The sequence below is a fragment of the Lactuca saligna genome, chromosome 4 (assembly GCF_052625555.1).
Source record: "Lactuca saligna cultivar CGN05327 chromosome 4, ASM5262555v1, whole genome shotgun sequence".
Taxonomy (NCBI): Eukaryota; Viridiplantae; Streptophyta; class Magnoliopsida; order Asterales; family Asteraceae; genus Lactuca; species Lactuca saligna.
The window spans coordinates 338,163,701-338,180,079 of NC_136420.1; the positions used below are offsets into that span (position 1 = coordinate 338,163,701).

The 16,379-nt window shown below is 35.7% G+C and overlaps 1 protein-coding gene and 1 non-coding gene across 2 annotated transcripts; one reads left to right on the forward strand and one right to left on the reverse strand.

Moving 5' to 3' along the window:
- The first annotated feature begins 13,599 nt into the window (after window positions 1–13,599).
- On the forward strand, window positions 13,600–13,680 carry TRNAL-AAG (transfer RNA leucine (anticodon AAG)). Its single transcript has one exon. It is a non-coding gene; the product is annotated as a tRNA-Leu (tRNA).
- Window positions 13,681–13,815: 135 nt separating this feature from the next.
- LOC145040297 (protein NUCLEAR FUSION DEFECTIVE 4-like) lies at window positions 13,816–15,952 on the reverse strand. The gene is made up of 2 exons (XM_078988243.1): window positions 15,561–15,952; window positions 13,816–15,420 (listed from the first exon to the last, which is right to left on the reverse strand). Exons 1-2 carry the CDS (start codon window positions 15,894–15,896, stop codon window positions 13,993–13,995), a joined length of 1,764 nt encoding a protein of 587 aa, XP_078844369.1. The 5' UTR covers window positions 15,897–15,952; the 3' UTR covers window positions 13,816–13,992.
- Between the last annotated feature and the right edge of the window lie 427 nt (window positions 15,953–16,379).

The following is a 16,379-nucleotide window of genomic DNA, read 5'->3' on the forward strand; positions in this document are numbered from 1 at the left end:
ACACTGGTAGCTATGGACTTAGTACCTGTTAGGAATTGGTAGCTATGGACTTAGTACCTACTAGATAAACACTGGTAGCTATGGACTTAGTACCTGTTAGGAATTGGTAGCTATGGACTTAGTACCTATCAGATAAACTTTGGTGGCTATGGATTTAGTACCCGATGAATAAACTATAACATCTGAATGTACACATTTGATTGGCGGGATGGTAGAATGATTGGTGTGATTCCTAAAGATTTCCTATCATCTGAAATTTCCATCACCAACCGAGTTGAAGCAGAATTCATGATTGAAGATACGCATGGAAGAAGTCCTAGTAGAGTTTAGGGAAATTTTTATGATTATTTGGACACACTCATATGTGTTAAATTGTTTTGTTATTTTAGGACTTGGGGACTACGAGACAATACTTGGGATGAGTATGAGTAGGTATGAAAGGTAGTAGATGCATATACTACCGGAAGCACATGACTCACGCTTGGATCAGGGAAAGTCACAAGGTTACCAAGAAGCTAGTAATTTATTTCGTTTTATTCAAGTTTGTTGTTACCATCGTTTCGGTAATGACTAAAAAGATGATTGTTATTCCGACCCTATTGGTCATATGGAATTGAGTCCGACTAAGACAAGTATGTTACATGGTTCAGAGAACCAAGTTCGATGTAGTATCTGACTTAAGCTAGAAGATTGAAGTGAAAGACAATCAAAGCGATCAGTAGAGGTATCTAGATAGTTGCTTGTATCTAGGAATGCTACCTTTTAAGATGTGATTATATCACATTAGAACATGAAGGGAGGTATAGTCTGTTCTGGAAATTTAACTCTAAAAGACCTGAGTCTAAGCGTTGCAACATACGATGTTAGGTCATTACAATATGACACATCGGTCCATGGTAGTAATCCTAAGATTGTTAAGAGGAAGAAGCAGTCTCCAGTAAGGATCAAGATTATGACTTAAAGGTCATAATTGGGAGTCCAACGTGATATAGGGAGCGGTCCAAGATCAGGCACCGCCTGTAGTCAGGAAATCTTAGAGTTAGATACCTTGTTTGAAGAAACATCAAAGTTACGGTTATTAATTAGGATGAAGAGATAATGTATGGAGTCATCATGTGAGCCCTATTTCTTTGATGATTTCGGGACGTAATCATCCTAAGGGGGAGATAATTGTAACGACTGTAGATCCGGGCTAGTCAATTTAGAGATAATAGGGGTCGAAAACGACTTTTAGGCAAAAGATTATTTAGAATAAATAATCTTAACCAAGTTTTAGTATATGTTACAAGGTTTCCGTACATATAAAGAGCGCCGAAATCCGAGTTATAACGAAGAAGTTATGACCCGTCGAAGTTTCGCGACGGAACCGACACGGCACCGGAAAGCGTAAATAGTGAATTTACGATAGAGCGACTTTTAGCCTTAGCGATCTAAACAAAAGTCATAGAAAGTTTTAAACCAAGAGTGTCCATAAAAAGAACGCCCAAATCTGACTTCGTATGATGAAGTTATGATTTTTCTAAGATTTGGCATAACGGTGCATGATCCGAAACTCGAATTTTAGTTCGAGCGGTTTTTGGCTTACGCAACCTAAATGAGAGTTTAATATCTCATTAATAGGAACTCAACGACAAAAAAACGGATGAAAACGGAGTCCGTATGTAAAAGTTATGAATTTTACGCGAATATTTAACAGTGTAAGCATCTCCTACTGTTAAATTTAAGATCTGTCAAGAATTAGCCGACGGAGTAAAAAGGAAAGTTGTAGATTTTATTTTTACCTACACGTGGTTATAAATAACGTCAAAAACGGAGATCGTATGCGAAAGTTATGGACGAAGCTTAGTCTCTACTTTTCGAGCGCGACGAATTCGATACAGTTTTTGTAAATATGAGATAGAAGGAGAGTTAGCCGACAGGGTCTAAATGAAAGTTGTAGTACTCGTAAATACCAATGCGTTTATATAAATAACATAGAAAATGGAGCTCGTACGCGGAAGATACGGATGGAGTATTTTATATAGATTATGTGTTATGTGTGCATATTATCTGAGTACTTGATGTCTATGCTGGATGAATGTTTTTATACATGTTTTAAATGATTTAAACTGTATACGTATTTTATATATACAAATATGCTGGGGATGACATGGGTAGATGAATGATGAGAGAGAAAAGATGATGTGAGTAAATGTTGACAGCTATAGACTTAGTGCTTAATAAATAACACTGGCAGCTATGGACTTAGTGCCTATTGGACAAACACTGGTAGCTATGCACTTATTACCTGTTAGGAATTGGTAGCTATGGACTTAGCACCTACTAGATAAACACCGGTAGCTATGTACTTAGTACCTGTTAGGAATTGGTAGCTATGGACTTAGTACCTACTAGATAAACACTAGTAGCTATGGACTTAGTACCTGTTAGGAATTGGTAGCTATGGACTTAGTACCTATTGGACAAACACGGGTAGCTATGGACTTAGTACCTGTTAGGAATTGGTAGCTATGGACTTAGTACCTACTAGATAAACACTGGTAGCTATGGACTTAGTACCTGTTAGGAATTGGTAGCTATGGACTTAGTACCTATTAGATAAACATTGGTGGCTATGGATTTAGTACCCGATGAATAAACTATAGCAGCTATGGAATTAGTGCTTTATGAACGAGTATTGGCATTTATGGATTTAGTGCCAGTCCTATAACCCTAGAAGCAAGGGACCTCGAAATAAACGAATGCAAGATATATGACTCTTAGGATAGATCCTTAAGAGCAAAGAATATAATGGGGATGGGTAATTGGGTTGATTGCTTGAATGTTTAAACATAATAATTATATTATTATGGGTTGAAAACCCTATGTACTCACCAGGTTTCCCAACCTGACCCACTCAGCTTATTTATATCATAGGTGTTGATATGGAGTCACATTACACTGAGAGATTAAGGAGATATAAATCACTAGTGATAATGAATGTAACTTCTGTTTATGCTTATGTTTTTGAATTGACGATGACATCCCAAATGTTTTAAAATGAATAAAAATACTTTTCTTCGGAAAATGATTTGATAACGTATTTATCATGTTTTATTGGGAACAAATTCTGCAACATTTTTATTAAAAGAGGTATTCTGATTTTTATAAAGCATAAATAAAATCGGTATTTTCTGGCCGTGAAAATGGGGATGTCACACATTAATAGCCCAATTTTCTAAATTGGGCCCAACTCCTCAAATGGACCTTCCCTTAAGCCCAAACATGTCCTTGTTCCATTATCTGACTTTTGATGGCCCATTTCGGCCCAATAACTACTAAGCCCAAAGATTGGCCGAACCGAGGCCTAAACGTCGTAAAGCCCAAAACCTGAGAGTACGCTGAACGTACTCATCTGTACGCTACATGTACAACTTACATGGCGTGTACGCCCATTGTACTACCCTGTTAAGCCATCAACTTCAAAAATGCTTATTCCATTATGACCTTAAGTCCATTTTACAGATCTGAGTCCCTTAGCTTGTCTTAACTCATAAAGTTGACTAGTTGGTGGCTTGCAATCCCACAAATAAGCTTAAACTTGGAATATAGCAAGTAACTTCCATGGAAATGGCTAAATCTCATGCATGGTCACAAATGGGCCCTAAAGATCAAAACTTTACTACTTATGGGACTCATATATCACTAAGGGTTGCAATCCTTGACATAGAAACGAGTTTTAGTCATAAAGGTCCGTTCTTGGGACTAAAAAGATCCCAAAACATCACTACACTAGATCCAAGAGTTCATAAGGAAAGTTGAAAGCTTTATACCTCCAATGAGTGCTAAATGGTGAGATAATCTCAGATTCTTGAGCACAAGATACTCAAGTTCTTCTTCTCCAACTTTTCTTTTCTTCTTCCAAGCTCCAAATCACCAAAGTAAGCTTCACAAGGCCAAAACACACAAGGATGAAGTATGAAAGGGTTTCTAGGATTTCTTAAGGTTGAGAGGATGGTAAGGAGGCTAGGGTTTGAGTCATAATGTAGTATTTATATGGCTTAAACCCTAAAAATTAGGGTTTGGAATTTGCTCACGTACGCTGCGTGTACTCCTTGGTATGTTGTGCATACGTGCATGTATCCCCCGCATCCAATGCTCCTTTACGCCCCACGTACGCCAATGCTACACCCATCGTACGTCTTCTGGGCATCCCAACTCTTTGGCCCACTCACTAATGATCAACTTAAAATAATCCAACTATTTAATACTTAGCACAAAAATTAATTAAAGAAATATTAAATAATTAGTACCTCAAGTGACGGTCGTTACACTAACAGTGCGATTTTCACAAGCCACATAAATGTAATCTATCAAATTTTAAACTTAAGAACCAAAACTGAGAATTTGACCAAACCATAGGGATCATTTATGTAATTTACTTTTTTTTTCACATTTACTTCTTAATTTTTTTTGTTGCAAAATAAATCATTGTTGTTTTTTTGCAAATTGAGTACTTATGACCTGTTTTTTTAGACTTTTCTCACAACATCCTATGCAGGATAATTATTAATAAGGTGTTCATGAATATTCATGCTTATGGTCACCGCTGTCTCGACTACTTGGTTGCTTAGTTTTGTGGTTTGGCTGAGGTCTTGTGTTATGAACATCAAAACATCTTCAAACGATCATTGATTTTCATGATCTTTATGTCCATACATTTGTACTTAAGTCTACTACAATTTTTATTTAGATTACTTCCGTTAAAAAGTAATACATTTTTACTTACAATCTTTATATCCATGTGTTCTTTACGAATGTATGTATAAATGTTTTTTTTTATTTATAAAATCGTAATTAAAAATATCTTTTTTTTTTTTAACGGGGATAATCTAAACGAAAATTGTGGTAGACTCAAATACAAACTTGTGGATATAAAGATCGTTAAAATTCGTGATCGTATAAAAAGTTATGATGTTCAACACACAAAACCTAAGTCAAACCATAAGAACTAAACAACCAAGCAGTCGATGTCGCGGTGATCATAAACATGAACAACCCTAAACACCTTATTAATGATTGTTCAACATAATATGTCGTGAAAAAAACCGTTTATAAGTATTGAATGTGTACAAAAACAATAAAGACTTATATATATAAATATATATATATATATATATATATATATATATATATATATATATATATATATATATATATATATAAAGGAATAAATGTGCAAAAAAATATTAAGATTAAATGTGTATAAAATGAGAAATGTATTTTACTTTTAAGTTATTTTTTTCGACTTACTTGAAGTATCTGATCATAAGGACTAAATGTGTACAGTTAAACAAGTTGAAGGTGTAAATGTGAACGAAAAGAAAAAAAAACTCAATAATCAATATATATATATATATATATATATATATATATATATATATATATATATATATATATATCCAAAAATATATTACCATTTTAAATCATAATCTCTCTAACAAATAAAAGATAACACTTAGGTGAAAGACAAATGTGAGAACATGATACTATTCCATTTAACCCAAGGCATCTTATGTTTGCTATGTTATTTTGTTTGTAGGTTAATTTTATGACCTATGATTATTCATGTAAATGTAATAATAATAAATATATAGGAGGATTTTGTTTTAGGAATATCAAAAAGTCCCGTAGAGGAACGAGAAAATTTCAGGGGTGGGGACGGAGAATGTACTCCCTGTCCCGTTTGTCCCCGTTGATATCCCTAGTTTGTTTGAATCTGTTTTTGACTTTGTGGAAAATGGGAAATGACATATTATGATACTATTATTTAATACCTATGACCATTTGTAGATTCACATACGTAATTAGACGTAATAAAAATATATTTTATCCTTTGATTTATTCTGTTTCTATTTCACAACATGGCAATGATATGTATATGGTTTCCTTAATTCCTTTCACCATTTATCTTGATAAGTCCGAAGCATCTAAGTTAGAATATTATATAACTCGTAGATATTAATCAAAGTCGAGATGGCCGAGTTGGTCTAAGGAATTTAGTTCGAGTGGTTTTTTGCTTACGCGAACTAAATGAGAGTTTTATCTCATTAATAGGAACTCAACAACAAAAAGACGGACAAAAACGGAGTCCGTATGTAAAAGTTATGAATTTTACGCGGACATTTAACAGTGTAATCACCTCATACTGTTAAATTTAAGATCGATCGAGAATTAGCCGACGGAGTAAAAAAGAAAGTTGTAGATTTTATTTTTACCTACGCGTGGATATAAATAACGTCCAAAACGGAGATCGTATGCAAAAGTAATGGACGGAGCTTGGTCTCTACTTTTCAAGCGCGACAAATTCAATACAGTTTTTGTAAATATGAGATAGAAGGGGAATTAGCCGATAGGGTCTAAAAGAAAGTTGTAGTACTCTTAAATACCAATGCGTTTATATAAATAACATAGAAAACGGAGATCGTACGCGGAAGATACGGACGAAGCTTGGAGACTACTTTACTATAAAATTCTTATAAATAAGAGATGAACTCTTCATAATTTCTTCACAGCATAAGCCTTTCTTTCTCTCTCTGCCTTCTCTCTAACTCTCTCTAACCTCCCTAAACCCTTCCCAAGTCTAGGGAACCTCCCTAGCATGAGAAGAAAGCCCCAGAGTGCCCGACGGCTTCGAGAAGAAAAGCTTTCGGCTCGGAAACGCTGCTCCAGCGAAGCCCGATTTTTAATAAAAACCCGCTGTAAGTGAGCTATGCCTATACTATATTTAATATAGCTTTTATTTAATTATAGTAACATTATTATGACCTTAAAATAATTATTTGGGCTATTATTATGAGTTATATTGAGTGTTATTTAACGCTCATATAATAGTAATAATAACTAGACTATTAATTAGTCGCGGTTAACGTGAAAAACTAAACCCTAGTGGTATTGATACTAGGTTTTGTCGAGGAAATTCTTTTGGGATAACGAAGCGCTGTCTGAGTTCGGAATCACCACCTAATCAAGTGAGTGCATAGTTACTTTCATCTTACACATAGATATGAAGTATTTTATATAAATTACGTGCTATGTGTGCATATTATCTGAGTACTTGATGTCTATGTTGGATGAACGTTTTTATACATGTTTTAAATGATTTAAACTGTATACGTATTTTATATATACAAATATGTTGGGGATGACATGGGTAGATGAATGATGAGAGAGAAAAGATGATGTGAGTCAATGTTGGCAGCTATAGACTTAGTGCTTAATAAATAACACTGGCAGCTATGGACTTAGTGCCTATTGGACAAACACTGGTAGCTATGCACTTATTACCTGTTAGGAATTGGTAGCTATGGACTTAGTACCTACTAGATAAACACTGGTAGCTATGGACTTAGTACCTGTTAGGAATTGGTAGCTATGGACTTAGTACCTACTAGATAAACACTAGTAGCTATGGACTTAGTACCTGTTAGGAATTGGTAGCTATGGACTTAGTACCTATTGGACAAACACTGGTAGCTATGGACTTAGTACCTGTTAGGAATTGGTAGCTATGGACTTAGTACCTACTAGATAAACACTGGTAGCTATGGACTTAGTACCTGTTAGGAATTGGTAGCTATGGACTTAGTACCTATTGGACAAACACTGGTAGCTATGGACTTAGTACCTGTTAGGAATTGGTAGCTATGGACTTAGTACCTACTAGATAAACACTGGTAGCTATGGACTTAGTACCTGTTAGGAATTGGTAGCTATGGACTTAGTACCTATCAGATAAACTTTGGTGGCTATGGATTTAGTACCCGATGAATAAACTATAACATCTGAATGTACACATTTGATTGGCGGGATGGTAGAATGATTGGTGTGATTCCTAAAGATTTCCTATCATCTGAAATTTCCATCACCAACCGAGTTGAAGCAGAATTCATGATTGAAGATACGCATGGAAGAAGTCCTAGTAGAGTTTAGGGAAATTTTTATGATTATTTGGACACACTCATATGTGTTAAATTGTTTTGTTATTTTAGGACTTGGGGACTACGAGACAATACTTGGGATGAGTATGAGTAGGTATGAAAGGTAGTAGATGCATATACTACCGGAAGCACATGACTCACGCTTGGATCAGGGAAAGTCACAAGGTTACCAAGAAGCTAGTAATTTATTTCGTTTTATTCAAGTTTGTTGTTACCATCGTTTCGGTAATGACTAAAAAGATGATTGTTATTCCGACCCTATTGGTCATATGGAATTGAGTCCGACTAAGACAAGTATGTTACATGGTTCAGAGAACCAAGTTCGATGTAGTATCTGACTTAAGCTAGAAGATTGAAGTGAAAGACAATCAAAGCGATCAGTAGAGGTATCTAGATAGTTGCTTGTATCTAGGAATGCTACCTTTTAAGATGTGATTATATCACATTAGAACATGAAGGGAGGTATAGTCTGTTCTGGAAATTTAACTCTAAAAGACCTGAGTCTAAGCGTTGCAACATACGATGTTAGGTCATTACAATATGACACATCGGTCCATGGTAGTAATCCTAAGATTGTTAAGAGGAAGAAGCAGTCTCCAGTAAGGATCAAGATTATGACTTAAAGGTCATAATTGGGAGTCCAACGTGATATAGGGAGCGGTCCAAGATCAGGCACCGCCTGTAGTCAGGAAATCTTAGAGTTAGATACCTTGTTTGAAGAAACATCAAAGTTACGGTTATTAATTAGGATGAAGAGATAATGTATGGAGTCATCATGTGAGCCCTATTTCTTTGATGATTTCGGGACGTAATCATCCTAAGGGGGAGATAATTGTAACGACTGTAGATCCGGGCTAGTCAATTTAGAGATAATAGGGGTCGAAAACGACTTTTAGGCAAAAGATTATTTAGAATAAATAATCTTAACCAAGTTTTAGTATATGTTACAAGGTTTCCGTACATATAAAGAGCGCCGAAATCCGAGTTATAACGAAGAAGTTATGACCCGTCGAAGTTTCGCGACGGAACCGACACGGCACCGGAAAGCGTAAATAGTGAATTTACGATAGAGCGACTTTTAGCCTTAGCGATCTAAACAAAAGTCATAGAAAGTTTTAAACCAAGAGTGTCCATAAAAAGAACGCCCAAATCTGACTTCGTATGATGAAGTTATGATTTTTCTAAGATTTGGCATAACGGTGCATGATCCGAAACTCGAATTTTAGTTCGAGCGGTTTTTGGCTTACGCAACCTAAATGAGAGTTTAATATCTCATTAATAGGAACTCAACGACAAAAAAACGGATGAAAACGGAGTCCGTATGTAAAAGTTATGAATTTTACGCGAATATTTAACAGTGTAAGCATCTCCTACTGTTAAATTTAAGATCTGTCAAGAATTAGCCGACGGAGTAAAAAGGAAAGTTGTAGATTTTATTTTTACCTACACGTGGTTATAAATAACGTCAAAAACGGAGATCGTATGCGAAAGTTATGGACGAAGCTTAGTCTCTACTTTTCGAGCGCGACGAATTCGATACAGTTTTTGTAAATATGAGATAGAAGGAGAGTTAGCCGACAGGGTCTAAATGAAAGTTGTAGTACTCGTAAATACCAATGCGTTTATATAAATAACATAGAAAATGGAGCTCGTACGCGGAAGATACGGATGGAGTATTTTATATAGATTATGTGTTATGTGTGCATATTATCTGAGTACTTGATGTCTATGCTGGATGAATGTTTTTATACATGTTTTAAATGATTTAAACTGTATACGTATTTTATATATACAAATATGCTGGGGATGACATGGGTAGATGAATGATGAGAGAGAAAAGATGATGTGAGTAAATGTTGACAGCTATAGACTTAGTGCTTAATAAATAACACTGGCAGCTATGGACTTAGTGCCTATTGGACAAACACTGGTAGCTATGCACTTATTACCTGTTAGGAATTGGTAGCTATGGACTTAGTACCTACTAGATAAACACCGGTAGCTATGTACTTAGTACCTGTTAGGAATTGGTAGCTATGGACTTAGTACCTACTAGATAAACACTAGTAGCTATGGACTTAGTACCTGTTAGGAATTGGTAGCTATGGACTTAGTACCTATTGGACAAACACGGGTAGCTATGGACTTAGTACCTGTTAGGAATTGGTAGCTATGGACTTAGTACCTATTAGATAAACATTGGTGGCTATGGATTTAGTACCCGATGAATAAACTATAGCAGCTATGGAATTAGTGCTTTATGAACGAGTATTGGCATTTATGGATTTAGTGCCAGTCCTATAACCCTAGAAGCAAGGGACCTCGAAATAAACGAATGCAAGATATATGACTCTTAGGATAGATCCTTAAGAGCAAAGAATATAATGGGGATGGGTAATTGGGTTGATTGCTTGAATGTTTAAACATAATAATTATATTATTGTGGGTTGAAAACCCTATGTACTCACCAGGTTTCCCAACCTGACCCACTCAGCTTATTTATATCATAGGTGTTGATATGGAGTCACATTACACTGAGAGATTAAGGAGATATAAATCACTAGTGATAATGAATGTAACTTCTGTTTATGCTTATGTTTTTGAATTGACGATGACATCCCAAATGTTTTAAAATGAATAAAAATACTTTTCTTCGGAAAATGATTTGATAACGTATTTATCATGTTTTATTGGGAACAAATTCTGCAACATTTTTATTAAAAGAGGTATTCTGATTTTTATAAAGCATAAATAAAATCGGTATTTTCTGGCCGTGAAAATGGGGATGTCACACATTAATAGCCCAATTTTCTAAATTGGGCCCAACTCCTCAAATGGACCTTCCCTTAAGCCCAAACATGTCCTTGTTCCATTATCTGACTTTTGATGGCCCATTTCGGCCCAATAACTACTAAGCCCAAAGATTGGCCGAACCGAGGCCTAAACGTCGTAAAGCCCAAAACCTGAGAGTACGCTGAACGTACTCATCTGTACGCTACATGTACAACTTACATGGCGTGTACGCCCATTGTACTACCCTGTTAAGCCATCAACTTCAAAAATGCTTATTCCATTATGACCTTAAGTCCATTTTACAGATCTGAGTCCCTTAGCTTGTCTTAACTCATAAAGTTGACTAGTTGGTGGCTTGCAATCCCACAAATAAGCTTAAACTTGGAATATAGCAAGTAACTTCCATGGAAATGGCTAAATCTCATGCATGGTCACAAATGGGCCCTAAAGATCAAAACTTTACTACTTATGGGACTCATATATCACTAAGGGTTGCAATCCTTGACATAGAAACGAGTTTTAGTCATAAAGGTCCGTTCTTGGGACTAAAAAGATCCCAAAACATCACTACACTAGATCCAAGAGTTCATAAGGAAAGTTGAAAGCTTTATACCTCCAATGAGTGCTAAATGGTGAGATAATCTCAGATTCTTGAGCACAAGATACTCAAGTTCTTCTTCTCCAACTTTTCTTTTCTTCTTCCAAGCTCCAAATCACCAAAGTAAGCTTCACAAGGCCAAAACACACAAGGATGAAGTATGAAAGGGTTTCTAGGATTTCTTGAGGTTGAGAGGATGGTAAGGAGGCTAGGGTTTGAGTCATAATGTAGTATTTATATGGCTTAAACCCTAAAAATTAGGGTTTGGAATTTGCTCACGTACGCTGCGTGTACTCCTTGGTATGTTGTGCATACGTGCATGTATCCCCCGCATCCAATGCTCCTTTACGCCCCACGTACGCCAATGCTACACCCATCGTACGTCTTCTGGGCATCCCAACTCTTTGGCCCACTCACTAATGATCAACTTAAAATAATCCAACTATTTAATACTTAGCACAAAAATTAATTAAAGAAATATTAAATAATTAGTACCTCAAGTGACGGTCGTTACACTAACAGTGCGATTTTCACAAGCCACATAAATGTAATCTATCAAATTTTAAACTTAAGAACCAAAACTGAGAATTTGACCAAACCATAGGGATCATTTATGTAATTTACTTTTTTTTTCACATTTACTTCTTAATTTTTTTTGTTGCAAAATAAATCATTGTTGTTTTTTTGCAAATTGAGTACTTATGACCTGTTTTTTTAGACTTTTCTCACAACATCCTATGCAGGATAATTATTAATAAGGTGTTCATGAATATTCATGCTTATGGTCACCGCTGTCTCGACTACTTGGTTGCTTAGTTTTGTGGTTTGGCTGAGGTCTTGTGTTATGAACATCAAAACATCTTCAAACGATCATTGATTTTCATGATCTTTATGTCCATACATTTGTACTTAAGTCTACTACAATTTTTATTTAGATTACTTCCGTTAAAAAGTAATACATTTTTACTTACAATCTTTATATCCATGTGTTCTTTACGAATGTATGTATAAATGTTTTTTTTTTATTTATAAAATCGTAATTAAAAATATCTTTTTTTTTTTAACGGGGATAATCTAAACGAAAATTGTGGTAGACTCAAATACAAACTTGTGGATATAAAGATCGTTAAAATTCGTGATCGTATAAAAAGTTATGATGTTCAACACACAAAACCTAAGTCAAACCATAAGAACTAAACAACCAAGCAGTCGATGTCGCGGTGATCATAAACATGAACAACCCTAAACACCTTATTAATGATTGTTCAACATAATATGTCGTGAAAAAAACCGTTTATAAGTATTGAATGTGTACAAAAACAATAAAGACTTATATATATAATATATATATATATATATATATATATATATATATATATATATATATATATATATATATATATATATATATATATAAAGGAATAAATGTGCAAAAAAATATTAAGATTAAATGTGTATAAAATGAGAAATGTATTTTACTTTTAAGTTATTTTTTTCGACTTACTTGAAGTATCTGATCATAAGGACTAAATGTGTACAGTTAAACAAGTTGAAGGTGTAAATGTGAACGAAAAGAAAAAAAACTCAATAATCAAATATATATATATATATATATATATATATATATATATATATATATATATATATATATATATATATATCCAAAAATATATTACCATTTTAAATCATAATCTCTCTAACAAATAAAAGATAACACTTAGGTGAAAGACAAATGTGAGAACATGATACTATTCCATTTAACCCAAGGCATCTTATGTTTGCTATGTTATTTTGTTTGTAGGTTAATTTTATGACCTATGATTATTCATGTAAATGTAATAATAATAAATATATAGGAGGATTTTGTTTTAGGAATGTCAAAAAGTCCCGTAGAGGAACGAGAAAATTTCAGGGGTGGGGACGGAGGATGTACTCCCTGTCCCGTTTGTCCCCGTTGATATCCCTAGTTTGTTTGAATCTGTTTTTGACTTTGTGGAAAATGGGAAATGACATATTATGATACTATTATTTAATACCTATGACCATTTGTAGATTCACATACGTAATTAGACGTAATAAAAATATATTTTATCCTTTGATTTATTCTGTTTCTATTTCACAACATGGCAATGATATGTATATGGTTTCCTTAATTCCTTTCACCATTTATCTTGATAAGTCCGAAGCATCTAAGTTAGAATATTATATAACTCGTAGATATTAATCAAAGTCGAGATGGCCGAGTTGGTCTAAGGCGCCAGATTAAGGTTCTGGTCCGAAAGGGCGTGGGTTCAAATCCCACTCTCGACATATGTAACCTTTTTATTTTTTAACTTCAATAGCAAGTTGCTAATTCTAATGAAAACCTGTTACTTATTCAGGTGCGTCCAACTTATTGAGCGCTTTCAAAATACAAATGCAAAGCACCACATCATTTCTGCACACATGTTCAACTAAACCAACACACATATTTTAAATGTTATTTTGGCATGAAAGATGTATAAGTGGTGTAGAACAAAATTTAATGAAAATAATACAAGAAAGAACAAAGCAAACCCCAATAACTAATTTTTTAATGGCGGCGTTTTGATTATTTTAATCTGAAACAAAGGCAGCCATGCTTCAACCTCGGGTTTTCCCATATAAATGCTGGTAGACAACCTTAGTTCGACGCACCAGTATCATACTTAAAACAACCGCTATGACACACAATGCAGACATGATAATATAAGTGGTACAAAAGCATACCGACCCCTCGCACTTCAAAGGCTCATCCCCAACAAAAAGCTTATCAAAACGTTGATTCCTGTGTTGAGCTTGCTTCTCGGCTTCCCTGTCATATATAGAACTGGCAAGGAGGCCAGAGAAGACTAGTGATCCCGCAGGGTTGGCTAGTGTCATAAAATTGTATAAAGCACCAAACTTTTTCAACCCAAAAAGCTCAGATGTAGCAGCGGGGACAACAGCCCAATGGGCTCCATAGCCTACACCAATTAACAACGTACCAATGTACATTGTACCGGGCCAACCCATGGCAAAGAATAAATGACCAATCGCCATCACCGCCTGTGCAACCGCCATGGCTACAGGTCGTGGATAAGCATACTCCCTCACCACGATCTCTGAGAAATACCCCCCACCAACACGACCTAAAAAGTTCCAGATGCTGATCATGGAAACAAATATGTGTGGTTTCTCGTACCCCAAAGACTGACTCATTTGACCTAAATTATCAATCACGGTCAACCCAGAACCAGACCCTAGTAATAGCGACCAGAAGATTAGCCAGAAATCTGCTTTCACCAGAGCCTGTGTCAGGGTGAAGTCTTCCCCTCTATGTGGTCCTCTTCTTCTCTTCACCCTAACAGCTCCTCTTGCAGCTGCTTGGGCTAACTTTGCTTGTAGTTGAGCAAGTTTTTTTTGTCTCTCTGAAGCAGGAAGCAGGTCGACCTCTTGAGGCTTTTCGTCTTCCAGTTCGCTAAATATAAAATCGTTAGGATCTGGTTCGGATTCGGGTTTTGCAGGTTCATTGTTGGTTCTTGGTGAGGCTAGAAGAGATTCTTCTTTTGGGTCGAGTGGGTCACGGGAAAGCGTCATTTGTATTGGGATCATGATTGGTGCGATTACCAGCAAGAACAAAACCAGAGTGAAAATTCGAACGATGGTCTGGTTCAGATCTAATAAATCCTCCACAAGCATAACCCCCATGAGATACGCAGCTAAAATGAGGCATACGCAATAAATAAACGAGAAACTTGATCCATCCAGTGATCGGAGTTGTTTGTGGCCTCCGACTGGGCGGACGATAAACATAAGAGATATAACCACCATGGATGGTCCAACTGCAACCATGAATATGAGTGAGGCGCGATCAGGCCAATTGATGGATGCGTATATCTGAGTCAAAATTGCACCACCCAACCCTGCAAATCCCTTTAGTATTCCGACGACTGGTCCACGGCTTCTCGGGAAGTTTTGAACGCATGCCACTAATGCCACTGTGTTGAAGTAGGTCTCGCCATTGGTTCCGACAAATATGAGAATGCACATCTGCATGCATGGATATAATTAAACATCATTTTCAAGAGTAGCATATATCAATCGAGCCAAATTAATGCATAGCAAATTAGCAACGTGCATGGTTTTAAACGATTCCATTTTTCTTTTTGGGGTACAAAACCGATACTTACAACCCATAACGGTAACGTTGGTACTCTGTGGGTGGCGATGAGCCAGACCCAACCATAACCAATGAAGTTCTTAATGGCGCCAACAAGAAGGGCAGCCCATAAGGGCAATATCTCCGACAGAGTTCCGGCCAAAAACCCAACACTATCCCCAAGATCTTTAGCAACACCCAACCTTGCGATCTGCCTTTGATTGTAGTTTAAGGAGCTCTTAATCACCGGGGATAAACTTCCGAACAAGTATCCGATGCCGGCGCATGATTGTACCCACATTGCCACCACAAATACAAGCCATCGGTTGTTGAAGAACATAACCATGAATTCCTTAACCTTAGCCATTGTGGATGATTTGAAAAAACGAAAGATTGGTTCATCTGTTTGGATTTGAAAGATGTATTTAGAGGTATATGAATTGAAGCATATGGTTTTGTTTTTGCCTGTGATCACCGTCTCTTTTTCATACGGAGTAGGATTTTTGGGATTTTTGGTTTAATGGGGGCTGAGCGTAGAATCTGGTGGAGCGATAATATAGCCGACGATATTTGGAAATCCAAATTCTTTGAGTTCCAAATCTGTTGTGTATTAAACTATCAAGCTTCACATAACATGATAATATTGCGATTTTCGTTTATATGTTAATTAATAACGCTTTAAATAGTTAACTAATCAAATTACTTTTGTTAGATATTGTGTATACTTAAAAACTCATTCAAACCATTCAATTTCATAGATATCCATGAAAATTTCCATATCCGATTATAGATATTTACAAATTTATATATATTAATGTTTTGTAGTAACTAATAGTGGAAATGTGGGATA